At 40.3% G+C, this 16,705-nt stretch overlaps 1 protein-coding gene across 1 annotated transcript in view; it reads left to right on the top strand.

Moving 5' to 3' along the window:
- LOC126192456 (zinc finger protein-like 1) overlaps positions 1-13,946 on the top strand; it is a 39,208-nt gene extending 25,262 nt beyond the window's left edge. The window contains exons 4-6 of the mRNA XM_049932604.1: positions 5,235-5,496; positions 8,437-8,554; positions 12,874-13,946. Of these exons, the coding sequence (XP_049788561.1) occupies positions 5,235-5,496; positions 8,437-8,554; positions 12,874-13,102 (609 nt within the window). The 3' untranslated portion in view covers positions 13,103-13,946. The remainder of the gene's footprint in view (positions 1-5,234; positions 5,497-8,436; positions 8,555-12,873) is intronic.
- Positions 13,947-16,705: the final 2,759 nt, after the last annotated feature.

The following is a 16,705-nucleotide window of genomic DNA, read 5'->3' as shown; positions in this document are numbered from 1 at the left end:
AGAACCTCAACACCTTCTCCACCCTTCGAGTCATCCAACAGATCACCTTCCTCAATGTTGGCCTCCATTTTAAGGACAGCAACATCACTATGTCCACCCGCATCGAACCTACTAACCGCCAACAACACTTACACTTCGACAGCTGCCATCCAATTTATTCCTAGTCACCTGAGGTTGTCACATGTGTAATGGTGAGCAGTCCCTCTACAAATATGCCCAGGATCTCATTGAAGTCTTCACATACCAAAATTACTCTCACGACCTTGTCCACAAAAAATCTCCTATGCCTTCTCTCTCCAGTCTTCTACCATGTGCCACATACCCACTGTATGGCCACAAAGAAACAGTTCACTCATGACCCAGTACCACTCAGGGCTGGAGAAACTGAATCACATTCTTTGCCAGAGTTTAGACTACCTTCTGCCATGTCATGAAATGAGGACTATGCTCCTCACCATCCTACCCACCTCTCCTGCAACAGTGTTCCACCACACACCGAACCAACACAATATTTTTGTCCATCCCTATTCCACGCCTGCTTCCAATCCCTAGCTTCGCCACTCAAATACATGCAGGAGACCTACATGTAAGGCCTTTTCTATATGTCAACCGACGACCATGTACTCCACTCCTGTCATAGCTATCCGTCACCCCATCAAATGCAGGGCTACTTTTGAAAGCAGCCATGTGATCTACAAACTAAGCTGCAATCACTGTGCCACTTTCTAATGTGGGAATGACAAATAACATCCTGTCTGTCCTCACGAATGGCAACCGTTAAACTGTGGCCAACAGACAGCTGGACTACCCAGTTGCTGAACGTGCTGCCCAACATGATGTGCTTCACTCCAGTGACTGCTTCATAGATTGCTCCATCTGGTACCTTCCTACCAACAACAGCTTTTCTGAATTGCATAGGTGGGAACTCTCCTTGCAATATATCTTACACTCCAATAACGCCCTAGCCTCAACCTTCACTAGTCCCTATCCCCACCTGCCTATCCCATTCACTGCTTCCACTCCAGCACTACGCAACCCTTGTATACCATCAACATACCTACTAGTCTTTCCTCTTCTCTGCTTCTCTCCTGTCTCCTCACCCTTTCCCCCTCCCTTTCAACCCCCCCCCCCCCCCTCCTCTCCAAAGCACAGCCTCTCCACACCTAGCAGCTCACCCTATCCCCACCACATCCCCTGCATGATCCCAGTGGCAGCACAGCATCTTCTCCCAATCCAACCCTACTTCCCTCCTCCTACTTTCCCCAACAGCTGCTCTTTATCCCCACTACCCACCCCAGCAGATTGCTGCTCACGTGTCATATGCAGTGGCATTCGGGCACCAGTGCTCGTAGACAGTGGCCGTGTGTGTGAGGACTGTGCTTGTGTGAACGAGTATATGTTTTCTAGTTCAGTAAGCAAGTAGACATTTAGTAACATATGCATCTGACTGAATATATGCATTTAATAGTCGCACAGAAGCTGCAATTTTATTTAGGTATTGGTTGACAAAAAAGTAGAACAATATGCCACTTTTGAAGTTATGTTAACTAAGTCAGAGGCGTTGTATTAAGTGTGGCTTGCAGTCATTCTCAATTGACAGTTTGCCTCACAAAATAGATTGTAAAACAAGCACAATATCTTGAGGATGAAGTCATGAAAATAAATTCTCAGTGAAGACTTTTCTGGAATGCACGTAACACTTTGCAGCGGGGTATGCCATTGCAAAACTTGTTGAATAGGTAAAACACTGTGTCTGTCAGACAGCATTTGAGACTCAGTTCAGCACTCTGTTTGAACCTGTCAGCAAGTCCCAGTTAAGATTTGTTAATCTTCTTGCTTTTGCAGCTGGGCTACGCATAGATAGACCATATTTCTATTTTTGCTCATGGGATCATAAATATGATAGTTCATCATCAAAAGCCACCTAGGGACTGAATGGTGAGTACATTAGAGTTCTGTTGGATCTGAGAAGAAACCCAAAATATTGAACACTACTTTTACATGGTATTTGCTATACCTGGGTGCTTCAACACACAAATAGAGAGAAAGATATAATCCGACTAAGTAACTTTCTTCCTCCTGTATGTACTGTGAGTGTAAGAATAAAAGACCAGAGAAGGAAAAGAGAAGTCTGTTGTTGGGTCAGAAGCATTATAATGAAAAAGCCCATTTCGCAGTTACTAAAATTGTTGTATCTCTGTGACTACATTATCCAGCATAAGATATTTCATATGATATCTTGCTCTGTATGCTGTTTCATACACCAGTAATTTCATCATTCACAATCTTGTGAAATGTAAAATATATGCATGCACTTTCCAATCTAAAAGCCACTAGGTTTGAAGTGAAAGCTTTGTTGTGCTGGAGAAAAAAAGAAAACTAAAGAAGTTAGTGTGATGAAATGAATACTTACGCTAAATCTCTGAACTTTCATAAGATACTGTTTCATCAGGTTTACTGTACGACAGTCGTGGCAAACAAAAAGCATCTCACCAAAGCCAGAGCTTCAATGCAGGCACAAGCAGAAAGGTGATCTTGGGAGTGCATTTGCAATGAAGATTTGATCCCCTCCACTCAGTACTGGATCCCATAAAAATCGCCTACTTTTATGAAAGAACAGTGTGAACAAGGAAAATATGGGAGCAATCCAACATGAAAAAGAAAGCGACTCTTACTGTAACAGAAATGTTTTTCGAAAATCTGTGTCTGTTTATGAAACCAGTAAATTGTCAGTATGCCCCCCCACCTTTGTCTGATCCAGCTTGATCATATGAGGGTAGCGACAGACTGGCTCTGTCATTGTTAATTATTGCAATTTCCTCTTGTTATTCCATTTTCATGTTTCCCATAATTTATTATTTATAAAAAAAAATCCATATTTGTTTGGGTACAGTTGCTATATTCCAGTATTCAGGTGGTTATAAATAGGAGCAGCTATTCACAGAGTGCCAGTGTGGGCTGTAATTTGGTGCAAAATTTGGTAGATTCACAAATACATTAAAGCAGAAGCGATTTACACTGAAAAAAAATTAGCTACAATTTTGGCCAACAGGTGCACATCTGGTGCTGGCTGCATGTAATCACATTCTCCAGTGCTCGTATTGAACAAGTTGTGCAAGCTGTGCTTAATATTAAACTCAACATAATGCTTTTCACATTTGTTTGACCTTTTGTGCCCATGTCTCGTTCTTAATCCATTACATATTGAAACATTTCTATATGTATTTCTTGCATTCACAGTGTCAGATTTGCATCTGGTTGCCAAAATTGGAACTGATTTTTTGTCAGCAGAATTCGGTTCTGCATTAACGCATTAGAATATTTACCAAGTTTTGCTGCCATATGATAATTACAGCCCCTGTTAGACATCTGTGAGTAGCTGCACTTCAGTTATTACCACCTGGTTCGACGCAGAGTAACACTGTAGTTGGAATATGGAATATCTATACATTATGCTGTAGAAAATAAAATAAAAAAAAAAAAACACTGTTCAGAATGGCATCAAATTTGAATGGAATATTGTTGAAGAAGGGGTAATGATTTTGGAAAAAAAAAAAATTCCACTAGATGGCATTGTAAGTGTCATAACATAAATGGATTTGGCTGCAGATGACAGATGAATCGTAATACAATTGCTATAATGAAAGTTGCGTATTAAACCAACCATACTGCGCAGTGTACATGATCACACAACTTTGGCATTTAGTGGTTGTGGCAATGTTAACTGGATAAACACGTATGCATAGTGGCAAGGCCGTAACATATCGGATAGGAAAAATCAGTTTTTAATTGTCTTGAGTCCGAAAACCACATAAAAATTGACAATGAGATCAGTTTTTAATCATCGTGAGACTGGAACAAGACATGTTCAATTGCTGTCCACAGTTCTCTGTCACATGTTGAAATCTAGAAACAGCATGTTCCACAACAGATCATTGTGTGTCAGGGATCATGTTTAGAATGTGTTGCACAATGGGTACCTTCAATTGAGTTACATTTGTAATCGGAGCACTGAAGACAGCATCTTTCAGTTAACCCCACAGCCAGAAATCACACGAATTAAGATCAGGTGATTTGGATTGCTGGGCTGTAAGGAAATGATGGCTGATAATTCTAATGTTTCCAGAATGTGTCTACAGCAGCTTTTTCAATGGCTGTTGGATGTGCAGAGGAGCATAAAAATGCTTCTACCCACACATCCACACTATTAAAAGGTTGGAATGACATTGGTGCACAAAAAACTCTCATAGCATTTACCAGTTACAATACAAGTAACAAGACCTGCTGGACACTTCCCCTCATAAGTATATGGTCCTTTTGGTAAATGGCACTGTCAACACCCATCACAAAGTTACCTTTGCAGAATGAAGCAGTACTGGTGGATATGTGAGCAGATTTTGCATTCCCCACATTCCGCATTTCTGTGTATCAACATGTCCTTGTAGATGGAAATGGGCTTCATTTGTCAACAGAATGTTCCATGACCATTCATTTTCCACTTCCATGCAAACGAGAAAGTACTGGCAGGTCAGCATGAAGCAAATAAATATATTTTATGTATAATAAGTGATCCATGGCTATTTCAGCATACATATGTGCCTGAAAAGAACAAGAGTAAGGAAGATTAAGTTACTTTGATGATTTGGGCTGGTACCATACCACTTTTTGAGCCCAAGTTCATCACCAATACACTTGTAAATTCGTCCAGTTTTACATTCTTTCTGGAAATTTTATTGTACGTATATTAAAATGTTACTTATTCCATTTTGAGTTGTTTCAAAGTTTGAGAAAAAGTGCAGTCAGATATGGTTCTTCCCCATAAGGAGCATATTTCTTGATGATTTATAGACAATCTTCATAGAGTGTGGTTTGTGAAGGTGAGTACCGCCTTAAATTTTGCAAAAATATGAGAGACCGTGTGAATGATTTGTAAGACATTAAGCTCTGTACAGGCGTAGCAAGATAAATTGAAATGATATTGTTGCAAAGTATGAGCAAAATCATGAATCAGTAGCTGCTAATGAATTTTAGGCAGGAAAACCATTCATCTTGTGCACGATATTCAAGAAAGCCCTGTTTACCTAAGTACCAGGCATTAGGGTTTGATGTGATGCAGCAGGCAGAAAATTGATTAATATTTTTATTGCTCTAAAACTGTTTTTAATGAGCCACTGTAATCTTCTAAACTATCACAGTAAATTTTATAGTTATTTACTATGTTATTTTACTTGCAGCTTAGCGAGGACAAGGAACAAAAACCACCTAGTGATAAAGCAAAGCTAACTGCTGATGATGTACCAAATGTAGCAAGATCAGATGATGTACGGTCAGTTGCAAGTGCCGGCAACAACCAGAGACAGAGTACTCCAAAACGAACAATGGTACCAAATTCGGACTACCAGCAAACCGTTTCAGATGAAAATCCACATTCCATTGTTCATGTTGAAGAAACCACTTCAGCATTTAGTCGTGCAGAGAGCTTTCCTACTTCAGCAGGTTGGTATATGCAAAAAATATTGGATAAATATCGTTTTCCTCTTACCATTTAAAGTGTTTGAGGTAGGTGCAATATATCAAGGATCTGTACATTGTCATACCCTGCATATTCTTCTGTTAGTGGTATTCAGAAGAGTACCATAGAAAAACTGCAATCACCCGCAATTTTGGTTTAATCAGCTGAAATGTTCTGTTTATGGAGATGGTGACTCATAAAATAACCTATCGTATTAAATATGTTCTTTGTGAAACAGAAAACTAACCACCCCTCTTCCCCCCTCCCCCCCTCCTCTTTTACTGTGGGAGAGATTATTTCTACAACACATAATACCTTTCCTCATGAATTTCATGATGAGAACATGTTATTACAACTCTTTTATTCCTAATTGATTTGCACAGGCCTCTGCCTGTTCTCTGAAAAGCACACAATTGTATGCTCACTGTGTGGAAGAATATTTTCTTGTACATTATCATCTGAAGCACTTACCTTTTGTACACCAATGTGTGTCCACTTTTATTTAATTTTGAGTAACAGAAACGCAAGATTCACAAGCAGTGAAATTTCATCTTCATTGGAATCTGAAGTAGTTATGAGTAGTATGCGCACACACACACACACACACACACACACACACACTAATGGCTGTTGTGCATTGCAGGATCATAAACAATAACTTGATTACATTGTATAGACAGAAATGAGTTAGTAAAGGTGGAAAGTTCAACTTTTTATTTAAAAACATTCCTTCAGCACTGTGAGTCTTGTTTTTCCCAAAGTAAATACAATTGTGCAAATGACAAAGAGAAAAGCAGAAAGGAAGGGGAAGTGTGGAGAGAGGAGAGAGTGCAGAGAGGAAAGGAGGGGAAAGATAAGGTTAAACAACACAGGATATGTCTGAGACAGGGCCAATAAATGATTCATGGTTTGAAAAAGGTTCTAGTCACACTTATTGTTATGTTACTGTGTTATGTTGAAATGATGTTCTGTTGAAGTGATGACTTCCACATGCACAGCTGGTGCCTGGTGGTAAGTAAAACAAATTTCCAAGTCTGTATGAGGCACTTACAGTACAATTTTTTGTTGCCTATGTTATTTTCAGCTGTGGGAAATGATATTGGAGGATCCACACACTATATAGCATCACATTTTGAATAAAGATAATTCCCATTAGTCAAAGCACAATTTAATTTCTGTAATTAGGCTTGTCTTGTCAATTTTCACCATCGTATTATATTTGTTACTTAATGTGCTAGAATATCCAAAGAACTAAGCATGCATTCCTTTCCTGCAACCTCCTCCCCCTTCCACCACCACCACCACCACCACCACCACCACCACCACCACCACCACCGCTCCACATGCCACTGCAACCACCCACCCACCCACCCATCCACCTACCCACCCACCCACCCATGTACACACACACACACACACACACACACACACACACACAAAGAGAGAGAGAGAGAGATTTATTATTCCATTTAGTAATGAAATGTTCTAATGGTACCAATATTTTGATTTGTTATTATACAGCTAGGCAAGAGATAATGCGGCAGTGTTGTGTATCTATAGATGCAGTTTTAAAACAGTCAGTGATGTGAGGGAGGGAGTTAAGAGTTGTGGGATAGTTCTTGTTTTGAGACACACATTTCTTGGTCAAATCAGGGAAATTTTGTACAATGGCTGCTTCTTGAAACCAGGTGTGAAAGAGAGGCTGTTAAGTTCAACCTCTGTACAGAACATAATTTCCTTGTGCAGAATCAATTTTACTGAGGAGCTTAACAGAGAAAACGTTTTTTGTTGTGAGATGAGCACGCCTAAAACACCAGTTAGGTTGGCAACATGGAAAAAGCCAATGCAAGAGCTTTTCTGAAGTCAATCGCAGGAGAAAAGCCATGATTTTTGTGACCAAGTAAGAAGTCAATTCTAGGTGGGCAATGTTAGAGGAGTCATCTTGTGCTTCTGACATCTGGTCTGTGAACCTTTGAAGTCACTGTTGCCACAGCAAACTATGTTACAGTGTGCAGGTAAACTCTCCACGTATAGCAAAACTCTGATACAATTGTTCCTCTTATTTCTCCCCTGCTCCACTGAATCTTGTACTTTTTTCTCATCAAATCTTGTCATTAAGAAGGTCATTAAGAATATATGCAGTTTTTACCAGGAACTGGGTATTCATAAATTCTTTTGCATTCCCAGCCTAAATGATAGATTGTGCATTGCTACCCTCATCCATCCCTGCAGCTCTGGGATTGATCTACAGTCAAAGCATTGGTGTTCAACACTGCCAGTAGGATCAAATTGATGTCCTTTGGTCCAGAGCATTTCTGTGGACCCTATTCCGATTTTTGTGATTGGTTGCTCTTTTCAGGGAGCCATTGAGTAACCCGCACCTGGTAACCATATTTTATTAAATTATTTCAACTATAAATGCACAGTTGAAGTAATCAACAAGCACGAGCAATTAATCAATCTTGGGCAGAGACTAACCAGGGTTTCTACCACAATATGAATATTTAAACAACCAATAAATTAATTGTACTTTTTTAATGGTGCTGTGTTTACAATGTTACATGTTGGAAATTATATTGAGGTGCAGAAACTATGCTGTGGGAAAGATTACTTATTATACAGTCTTCGGTGTATTTCCTAATTATCAGCCATGGTAAACGATCAAATGCTTTTATTGAATCAGTTTAATGACATTTTCATTATGAAATACTAAGTCCAATATGAGAGTATTGTGTGATAAATGTGGGCAAGGGACTTATGCTCTAACTAGATTTATATTTAGACTGTTTGTTCACTTTTTTGACAATTCTTCAGGACTATGAAATTGAAGACATGTCTGGAAACTTATTTTTCTTTATTATCATCATTTCCGTGTAATTTTTCCGTAATCCATGATGAATCATTCCTTAAGGTATCTCTTACAGGCCATGCACCTCGTCGAGTATTTGAAGCTCTAGATGAGGTAAAAGATACATCGTTTGACCATGATGAAAATAAATATAAGAGGCGATCTGCAATAGACTGGTTCTTTAGATGGTGGAGGTAAGTTTCGTATTAAATAACTGTGGCATTACCAGTGATAATATGTCTCTTTGGCAATATTTAAATTATTTCATTTTACGCTTTTTTTAATATTTAATTTCACAATATATCTACATTCATTACTGACTACATGGAATTGGTGGCCCCACACCCCCTCTTCCTACCTCTCTTCCCAATGCCCCTCCCCCCGCCCCCTCCACCTCTCCCCAATGCCCCTCCATCTCTCCCCAGCAGTCCCTCCTCTCTCTCCAGCAGCCCCCCCCCCCACCCTCTCCCCAACAGCCCCTCTCCCCTCTCTGGCAGCCCCTCCCCCTTCTCTGGCGGCCCCACACCCACTCACCAGCAGCCTCTTCACCTGCCCTTCCCTGGCACCTTCGCCTGCCCCTCTTCCTCTCCCTAATGACCCATCACCCCTCTTCGGTGACATCCTCTTGCCCCTCCCCTTCTCCCTGGCAGAGCACCTTCTCCTGCTCCTCCCCCTCTCCCTGGCAGCGCCTTCTCCTGCCCCCCCCTCCTCTCCCTGGCAGCGCCTTCTCCTGCCCCCCCTCCTCTCCCCGGCAGCGCCTTCTCCTGCCCCCCCCTCCTCTCCCCGGCAGCGCCTTCTCCTGCCCCCCCTCCTCTCCCCGGCAGCGCCCTCTCCTGCCCCCCCCCTTCCTCTCTCCGGCAGCGCCTTCTCCTGCCCCTCCTCTTCTCCCTGGCAGTGCCTTCTCCTGCCCCTTCCCCTCTCCTTGTCGGCCCTTCCATTTCATGCCATCTGCTCTTCGCACTACTCTACTTCATATTTATTATGCCCTGGTCTCATTATGATTGGGCAATGTTTGCCGGGTTTATGGCTCAGTCACATCCTCAGCTATGAAGTTATTGGACCCAGTCAATCACTGTGGGGTAGGACTGGCCATTGCCGTTTTCCTGACACCTGCCATTGCCATGTCTTGCTCACTTAGTCAATCACCATCTGTAAATTTTGTAGTCATTCAACTTCTTACTTTTTTTTAGATGAAAAGTCTACTCACTAAGCGGTGTCATTTTGGTTGTGTTGTTAAATTTTTTGGCATATAAGGGTGGCATTACCAGTTCAGGTCCCATGCTGCCACCCCTGCCTAACCCCCTTAGAATATACCCTTATGTCCCCCCCCCCCCACTCCCCACCCCCCACCCCTTTGGGTTAGTACCCAGACCATGAATTAGGACCTAAAGTTTTCATCCCTATGACCTGTTTTCAGTGTTTGTTCCTCTCACTTTTAGGAAGGATCAGGATACTAGTATTATTTACACTAATACCTCTAAAACCGTGGTTTAGGTGGTGTAATGTAAAAATATAAAAACAGTGATATGTAAAAATATACAGCAGTCTACCAATGTACTCATATTCTTAGTGACTCAATAGTAGCAGTTGAAAACACTTTTCTGCAAATGACTCACAAGAATGTTCTTAATAGTGCAATATCTTTTTTAAGTTAGCCCGACACAGATCAGTAATTAATAAACTAGCTCAGTTCTCAGGGTAGTTATGTAATCGTCGATAATTAATTGTCCTTTCCTTCATTACCCGACACCACAGATATTATTCCAGGCTTATTGCACCCGAGAATATTTCACAAGTCTGTTCGATGTAAACTACTGCAATACGTTACTGAATATCATGGTTTCATCTCGATTCTCCAATATAACAAGAGTAGCATCTACAAATGAAATCATGAAATCCTATAATGGAACTGGAATCCTGTGACAAGACCTTTTCTGCATGGGATGTTATCTTGTTATATAAAGAAAAGCTGTAAGTAAAAATTGTTAAATTATTATCAGTGACCGCTGGGCTCGTAGGATCTGAAAGAAAGTTAATTGTCCTAAACGACGGCGTGTCTCGTAGATGAGCTAAAAGAAAAATGTTAAAGATTTTCTAAGATGGCGCCTAACAATTAAAATTCTTTATTAAGGTCCATGTCTACTTAGGACAACTCGGGTATCAGTTTACAAATTGACTGACCGCGTACACAAATTCTTTTGACAAAATAACCATTATATTTTTCTGGTTTTAAGTACAACTTATATTATTAACTGGCACAGCAAGATGAACTTTACACAAGAACGTCCTCTTAGGTCCGAATCCAAGCAGATAAGCGAATGACAAAGGAAAGGTAGTTCATGCATAGAAGCGCAAGAGTCCATGGAATAACACGTCCATTGCAGTTCTCTCTCTTCTTCCTTGGCATAACTTGTTGGTTCTTTATAAAATTTATCATAATATTTAGTTTACATTTTTTTTAAACCCAAGACCACCCAGGAGAAACAGTACAGTGGGAAATGGTTTTACATCTCCCGTTGGGCAGGAACATGTAGTGTTTTTATGAGAGTGTTTGAATTGTTTCATTTTACACTTCTTTTTTCTGTATATATAATTTCACAATAATATGTCTACAGTCAGCACTCACTACATGGTACAGGTGTAGAGCAATTTTAGACACTAGAAAGAATTTTTCACTCTGCAGCAGTGTGCTCCCCTCCAGTGGTCCAACCCCCATCTCTCACAGCCTCACTCCTCCTCTCCGGTGGCCCCATCCCTGGCGATTCCTTCCCCCCCATCACCTCTCTCTGATGGCCCCTCCCCTACCCCTGGCAGACTGGGGGGGGGGGGGGCGGTATCATCTGACGCAGATGAACCCTTGTCTGTTCTTTGACTTACAAACTGGCTCACCCATATGCTTATACCTCTCTCTTAAATTTTTTCTCCATCCTGGCATCAGTACTGCTTTCAGTGTATCGATTTTACCATTGCTTCATAATTTGATCAAATGTTTTGTACACTTCACTAACTCCAGATCTAGATGGACTCTCTCTTGACCAAAAGACAGGTGACCTTCCTGTTCAGTCTCATAATCTGCACCCACCCAATCTACTCATTTGCCTACCCCTACCTTCTTTCTCCAACTACTCCTTCACCTGCCCCCCCCTTCCAATGACTGACTTCTCCTTCGCCTAGCCACCCCCCCCCCCTCCAACCTCTCTCTGTCCACATCTTCGCATGCCCTCCTACTCCTCCCATCCAACCTCTCTCTCTGACTGCTCCTTTGCCTCCTGCACCCTACGACCTCTCTCACTGACTACACCTTTGCCTACCCCCCCCCCCCCACACACACACACACACCTCTCTCTCTGACTACTCCTTTGCTTCCTCCAACCCCCCTCCATCTCTCTCTCTGACCACACCCTCACACACACCCCTCTCTCCATCTCCCTCCATCCCTTCCCGCCTGTCCTGTTTCCTTCTTTTCTCTCACCATGTCACCACCCTTTCCTGTCCATCTCCTCTTCTCTTCCGTCTCAATCTCTCTCGTTGCAAATTTTCCCCTCACCTTGCTTCTCTTCTCTCCTCTCTCGCTCTTCACTTTTCTTTCCAATACCTGTATCATGTTAGTGTTTTCTCCTCATGGCATATAACAGTTCATGTTATAACAGTTGCTGAGTATTTTGTTTACTGTAGATATTGTAGATTCACTATTTGTACCCTTATATTGTAATAGACTGACATGCTGGAGACCGGGTGAAGTAACTTAGCACCTGCCCCCCCCCCCCTTTTTTTAGCAAGATTTTTAATAGCCTGTACATTACTTTTCTACACACAAACCATTTCTGTACACTATTGTTCACTATGTGTGATTTCCTTCATACCTTGTCTCTGTGTAAATACCTTCAGCCCATTCCTTTGCATATCTGTAAATTCTGGCAACTGTTACTCCCATTGTACCAACCACGCTCATACATATGCAGAGAAATCGCTCTTCAATTATCGTGCCAGCTGGTGACTGGCATTATGAAATGCTTCACCATTGTGAGAAGTTGTTGTTTACCCTGATTTGTATTGACATGTGTCTTCTCATCAAGCTTTTCTGATCTAATGTAGCCTTCTGAGATTAAGGAAGCTATTCACTGCTGTCAGTACTGCTAGCTTGGGAGTGATCATTTTGCTGTTTGTTCAGACATACTTTCCTGTTGTACAATTCCTTTGAGTACCAGCAAAACTTTTAAAGGATAAACTTCTGCTGCTTCATAATAAAAGAGAACATATTATTCTCAGGAAATAAGACATTTATGATTTGTCTCTTAGCACGTAAGTAAGCACTACGTCATTTAAACATTTGAATTTTTAATGACTATCTTATTCTATATTTTTGTTACTACAGCTAGTTACCAGCTCAGTTAGCATTTTGTAGAGTAAACTGTCAAATTATTTGTGATCCACTAAGTATGTATACTAATGTGACTTTCCTTCAAATTTCTTACTGTCAGTTTGCATCATTTTCATTTATCATCTATTACAGAACTGCTTCTGGTCCTGCACTACGAAACAAGAAGCCAGGCCCTCTGTATCGGCGCTACTTGATGGCTGTTATACTTTTCTTAATAGGCTTGTTTACTCTTATTATGATATTTTCTTGGCTTGGGCGCATAGCAACAGAAAATGATCCAAGTTTTGATGTGCATTTAAACCCTAATGTGCGAAATAAAGACACTGTTCCCATCCACGATCGCAATGAAGATGCTAAGTAGGAGAAGAATGAACGAATAGAAAATTTTATATATCTGGATGACAAGTAACAAGTAGTTTTTTGACTGCTTGATAAAGTTGGAATCATTATTTGATATTTTACATGTACTGCGTAAATAGTCCTCATAAGAAATGGATTTTTAAAATTTGGTCAATAATATCAGTGATATGAAATGATATATGATATTCAAATGCAGTTGTTACTACATGAAAAATAAGACTGCTTCATTTTATATTGTTGTAGTACACTGCTTGAATGTACGTAACACTTGTTTTGAGAGAAAGTTATATTAAATATTATTTGTTGTTGTGAACTTGTAAATACTTGAGCCACCACCATGAAACATATTTTCTTATGATTTATATATGGGACCCAACTTACAGAATCATTAACAGGTGCTGTGGATATGTCAACGTGATGATTTCTGTGTAATTTGTTTTCATATAACTGTTTTCTCATGTTATGTGAGTGAGTGCATACAGCGTGGTTCAACAGGAAATGTTTCCAAAAATGTATGTGGAATTTTTAGTATTATCAGATGAGGGGCGGGGGAGGTTCTCAGACATCTACTATACTTCTCTACACACACACAGTTTCACATAATTTTTCCAAACATAATCGTTAATTCTTAACATTGTTGTTTTACAACTTAAAGTTGTTTTACATCTCCATCAATTGCTTCAGATTATCCTGTGTTTAACAGTTGTTAACTTGAATTGTCTTGGAAGGCCTCTTTTAAAAATGTTAACTTTTATGAATTGAAGTTCTTGTTGCAGAAATTGTGATAGTATTTGATAATATAGTTCTGTTTTTAAGAAAATAAAGGCAAACATTGTAAGTTGGTATATGTGAATGAATGAGATTTTAGATGTGTAGTTGTGCTAGGAGAGTAAGTGAATAAAAAGTGTGACTGATTATTGTTCTCTCTTAAAGTGCTTGCACAGTAGTGCAAAACCACATTTTTTGTCAATACATTTCACATATGGCCGGGAATGAAATAAGCCCAGGTTTACACATTCCTGATACCTATATCGATGAGTGAAGAGCTGGTGCTATTCAGTGAGGTCTGTTCACAGTGTGCACTGTCTGATAGTCGTGCATGACCAAGTAAGCAAGCACAAATGAGACATGGGGTGAGCACAGCCTAGCAGGATAGGTTGCTCACATCAGCTGTTGTGGCTGAGGATAGAACCCATGACCGAATGTCTAACTCCAAAGATGATAAACATGTCTTTTATGTGCGCACAATTACAGCCAGCATTTGTGGTGTGTCTGTCTATAATGATGCAGTGTGATGAAGCCTGTGCAGTAAGACTGAAACCGATGCAATGACATTAAAGAAATGGGGAGATCTAAAAAGCAAACTATGGAAGAAATTTCTGTTGATTGTGGAAAAAACAGACAGTCCACTGGATACGCATCATGAATAACTTGCTCTACATTACTGTGTCTCCATTAGGGAACAACTCATTTAAAGAAACATAGTTATATGAAATCCCACACTGACAATCTTGGTGTCGATACGTGCAGAAGTTGAATGCATGACAGATGGTATGGACCTGGGTACTCACTAAGGGTCTCCGTGCTCTGGTGCGCGCCTGCACCGTGAGCCTCGTTGTACGAGTGCGCCACTCTCTGTACCACCTGAAGTCCGCAGCCAATTGCGTTTCCTGCAGTCAGGTATTTAGGCAGCTGCGAAGTGGTACAGTGCTACCCCAGTAGTTTGGTACTTGCCGTAGTTCACTTGCGAATCTCAGCTGTACTGCAATCCCGTTGAGTGTGTTGAGATACCTACTGTCATTGTTTGGAATGTTCCTGTGTTGTTGTTGTTGTTGTTGTTGTTGTTGTCTTGCCGTGTTTATCACCTCAGTTCTTGCTTGCTTGCCTCATGTTGTGTCCTGGTCAGTCGTAGTGTCTGTTGTCCCCTACTTGTTCATCTGTCCTGTCTGTTTGTAGTTATAGATACCTCCAGTGGCTCCCCCGCCTGGTGGCTTCGCATCTCTGTTCTCTGCCATGCAGTGCTCACCGGTCGCTCAAGGCTATAACAGACATAGCTCCGTCAAGGACATAAGCAGTAATAAAAACTAGTACAACAACATAATGTGTGCAAAAAATATGAGACTTCTTAATGCTGTTTCTGGTGGAGGTTTCAAAGAACTATGCCAAGAAGATCTAGGCACACATTATGGAGAAGTCAGTGTTTCATATGTCTTGCTGTCCCTCTACTATAAACAGACATGTCAAAGAACAAGTTGATGCTATTTGAAACTACATAACACCTTCTGTTGTTATGGCTGCTGCAACAGCTGATTGTGGGCTGATTCACATAATGAGATTCATTATTTGACACTTACAGCAATTTACATAAACACAGATTTGTCTCTTGTGCATAATGTTTTATTTACAGCTAAATTCCTGGACATTAAAAGATGGAAGCAAATATTAAAAATGAACTACACATGGGCATGACTGGTGAACACTTCGTCAGACATGCATGATTATGTTTTTGTGTCCGACCCATGTACCAGTATAATAAAACCTTTGGAAAGCCGAGAAAGCTTTGTTTGTGCTGCTCATATTAACACAGCACTTACACACGTTTGACGGATATAGGTTTTTGTGTAATGATGCCCCGAATGTCACAGCAACCATTAATACTCCAAATTGTATGGTGCTTGTAGAAAAGTGATCTCTGCTTATCTTTGAAGTCATCTTTGAAACAATAGGTCAGTACACACTAGAACAGTGGTAGAGACCTTATACTTTAAGTATAATGAATTGTTGCTTTAGTGACAGATGAGAATTCTGCTTATAGGTTACAGAGATATGATAATGAGCCTCCAGGAAGAATTCTGTATATTCTGAACCCATTTAAAGAGGCCATAGGTGAATTAGAAGAAAAAGAACTTACAATCACTAATTCTTCTTTGGTTTGACGACTGATCTGCAGTGTCAATGAAAATGGTTGTGAAGAGTGGTAAATTACTGCAGTTACATGTACTGTTTCTGTATGATACGAGGAAAAGATAGAATTTTAATTAACTAGCCTAACTGATGTGTACTGATAGATATGTATATATTAATGGGAGATGCAAAGGGTTAAAAGGGATTAAAAACATAGCTTTTATTTTTCTATGTGAGAAGGTTGTAATGACTTCCAAACATAAAATTGCTACATTCCTTTGACCATCTTTCTGTGATCTCATTATGCTTACATAAATGAAGAGCAGGAAAATCTTAGTAGTGTGTGATAAACTTGTGCTAGTTTTGCAGGTGCTACAGGTAATCGTTAATGCAATCATTTTTGTGTAGTTGGTGCAGTGCTTTATAGCCAGACGAAGTATTATAATTCATACAATATATTATCAACATAAAATACTATTTTTTTGGGTACACTATAATGAAGTTCTCTATCATTTCTCTCTCTGTTATTTGATAACATAGAGCCTTCTAATATAAAGTCACCGCCACCTAGAAAGAGAGATTGTTTCAAGGACTGGAAGAATAACATAACCTACACTGCAGGTGAAGTAGATATCTACATTTTAATGCATGTTGAAGATGATGGCATGTTAAAGCAATTTTGCGGACATGAAAAGGATTT

Source organism: Schistocerca nitens, chromosome 1 (assembly GCF_023898315.1).
Source record: "Schistocerca nitens isolate TAMUIC-IGC-003100 chromosome 1, iqSchNite1.1, whole genome shotgun sequence".
Taxonomy (NCBI): domain Eukaryota; kingdom Metazoa; phylum Arthropoda; class Insecta; order Orthoptera; family Acrididae; genus Schistocerca; species Schistocerca nitens.
The sequence above is the reverse complement of the archived record's forward strand: the minus strand, read 5'-3'. Positions and strand labels throughout refer to the sequence as shown.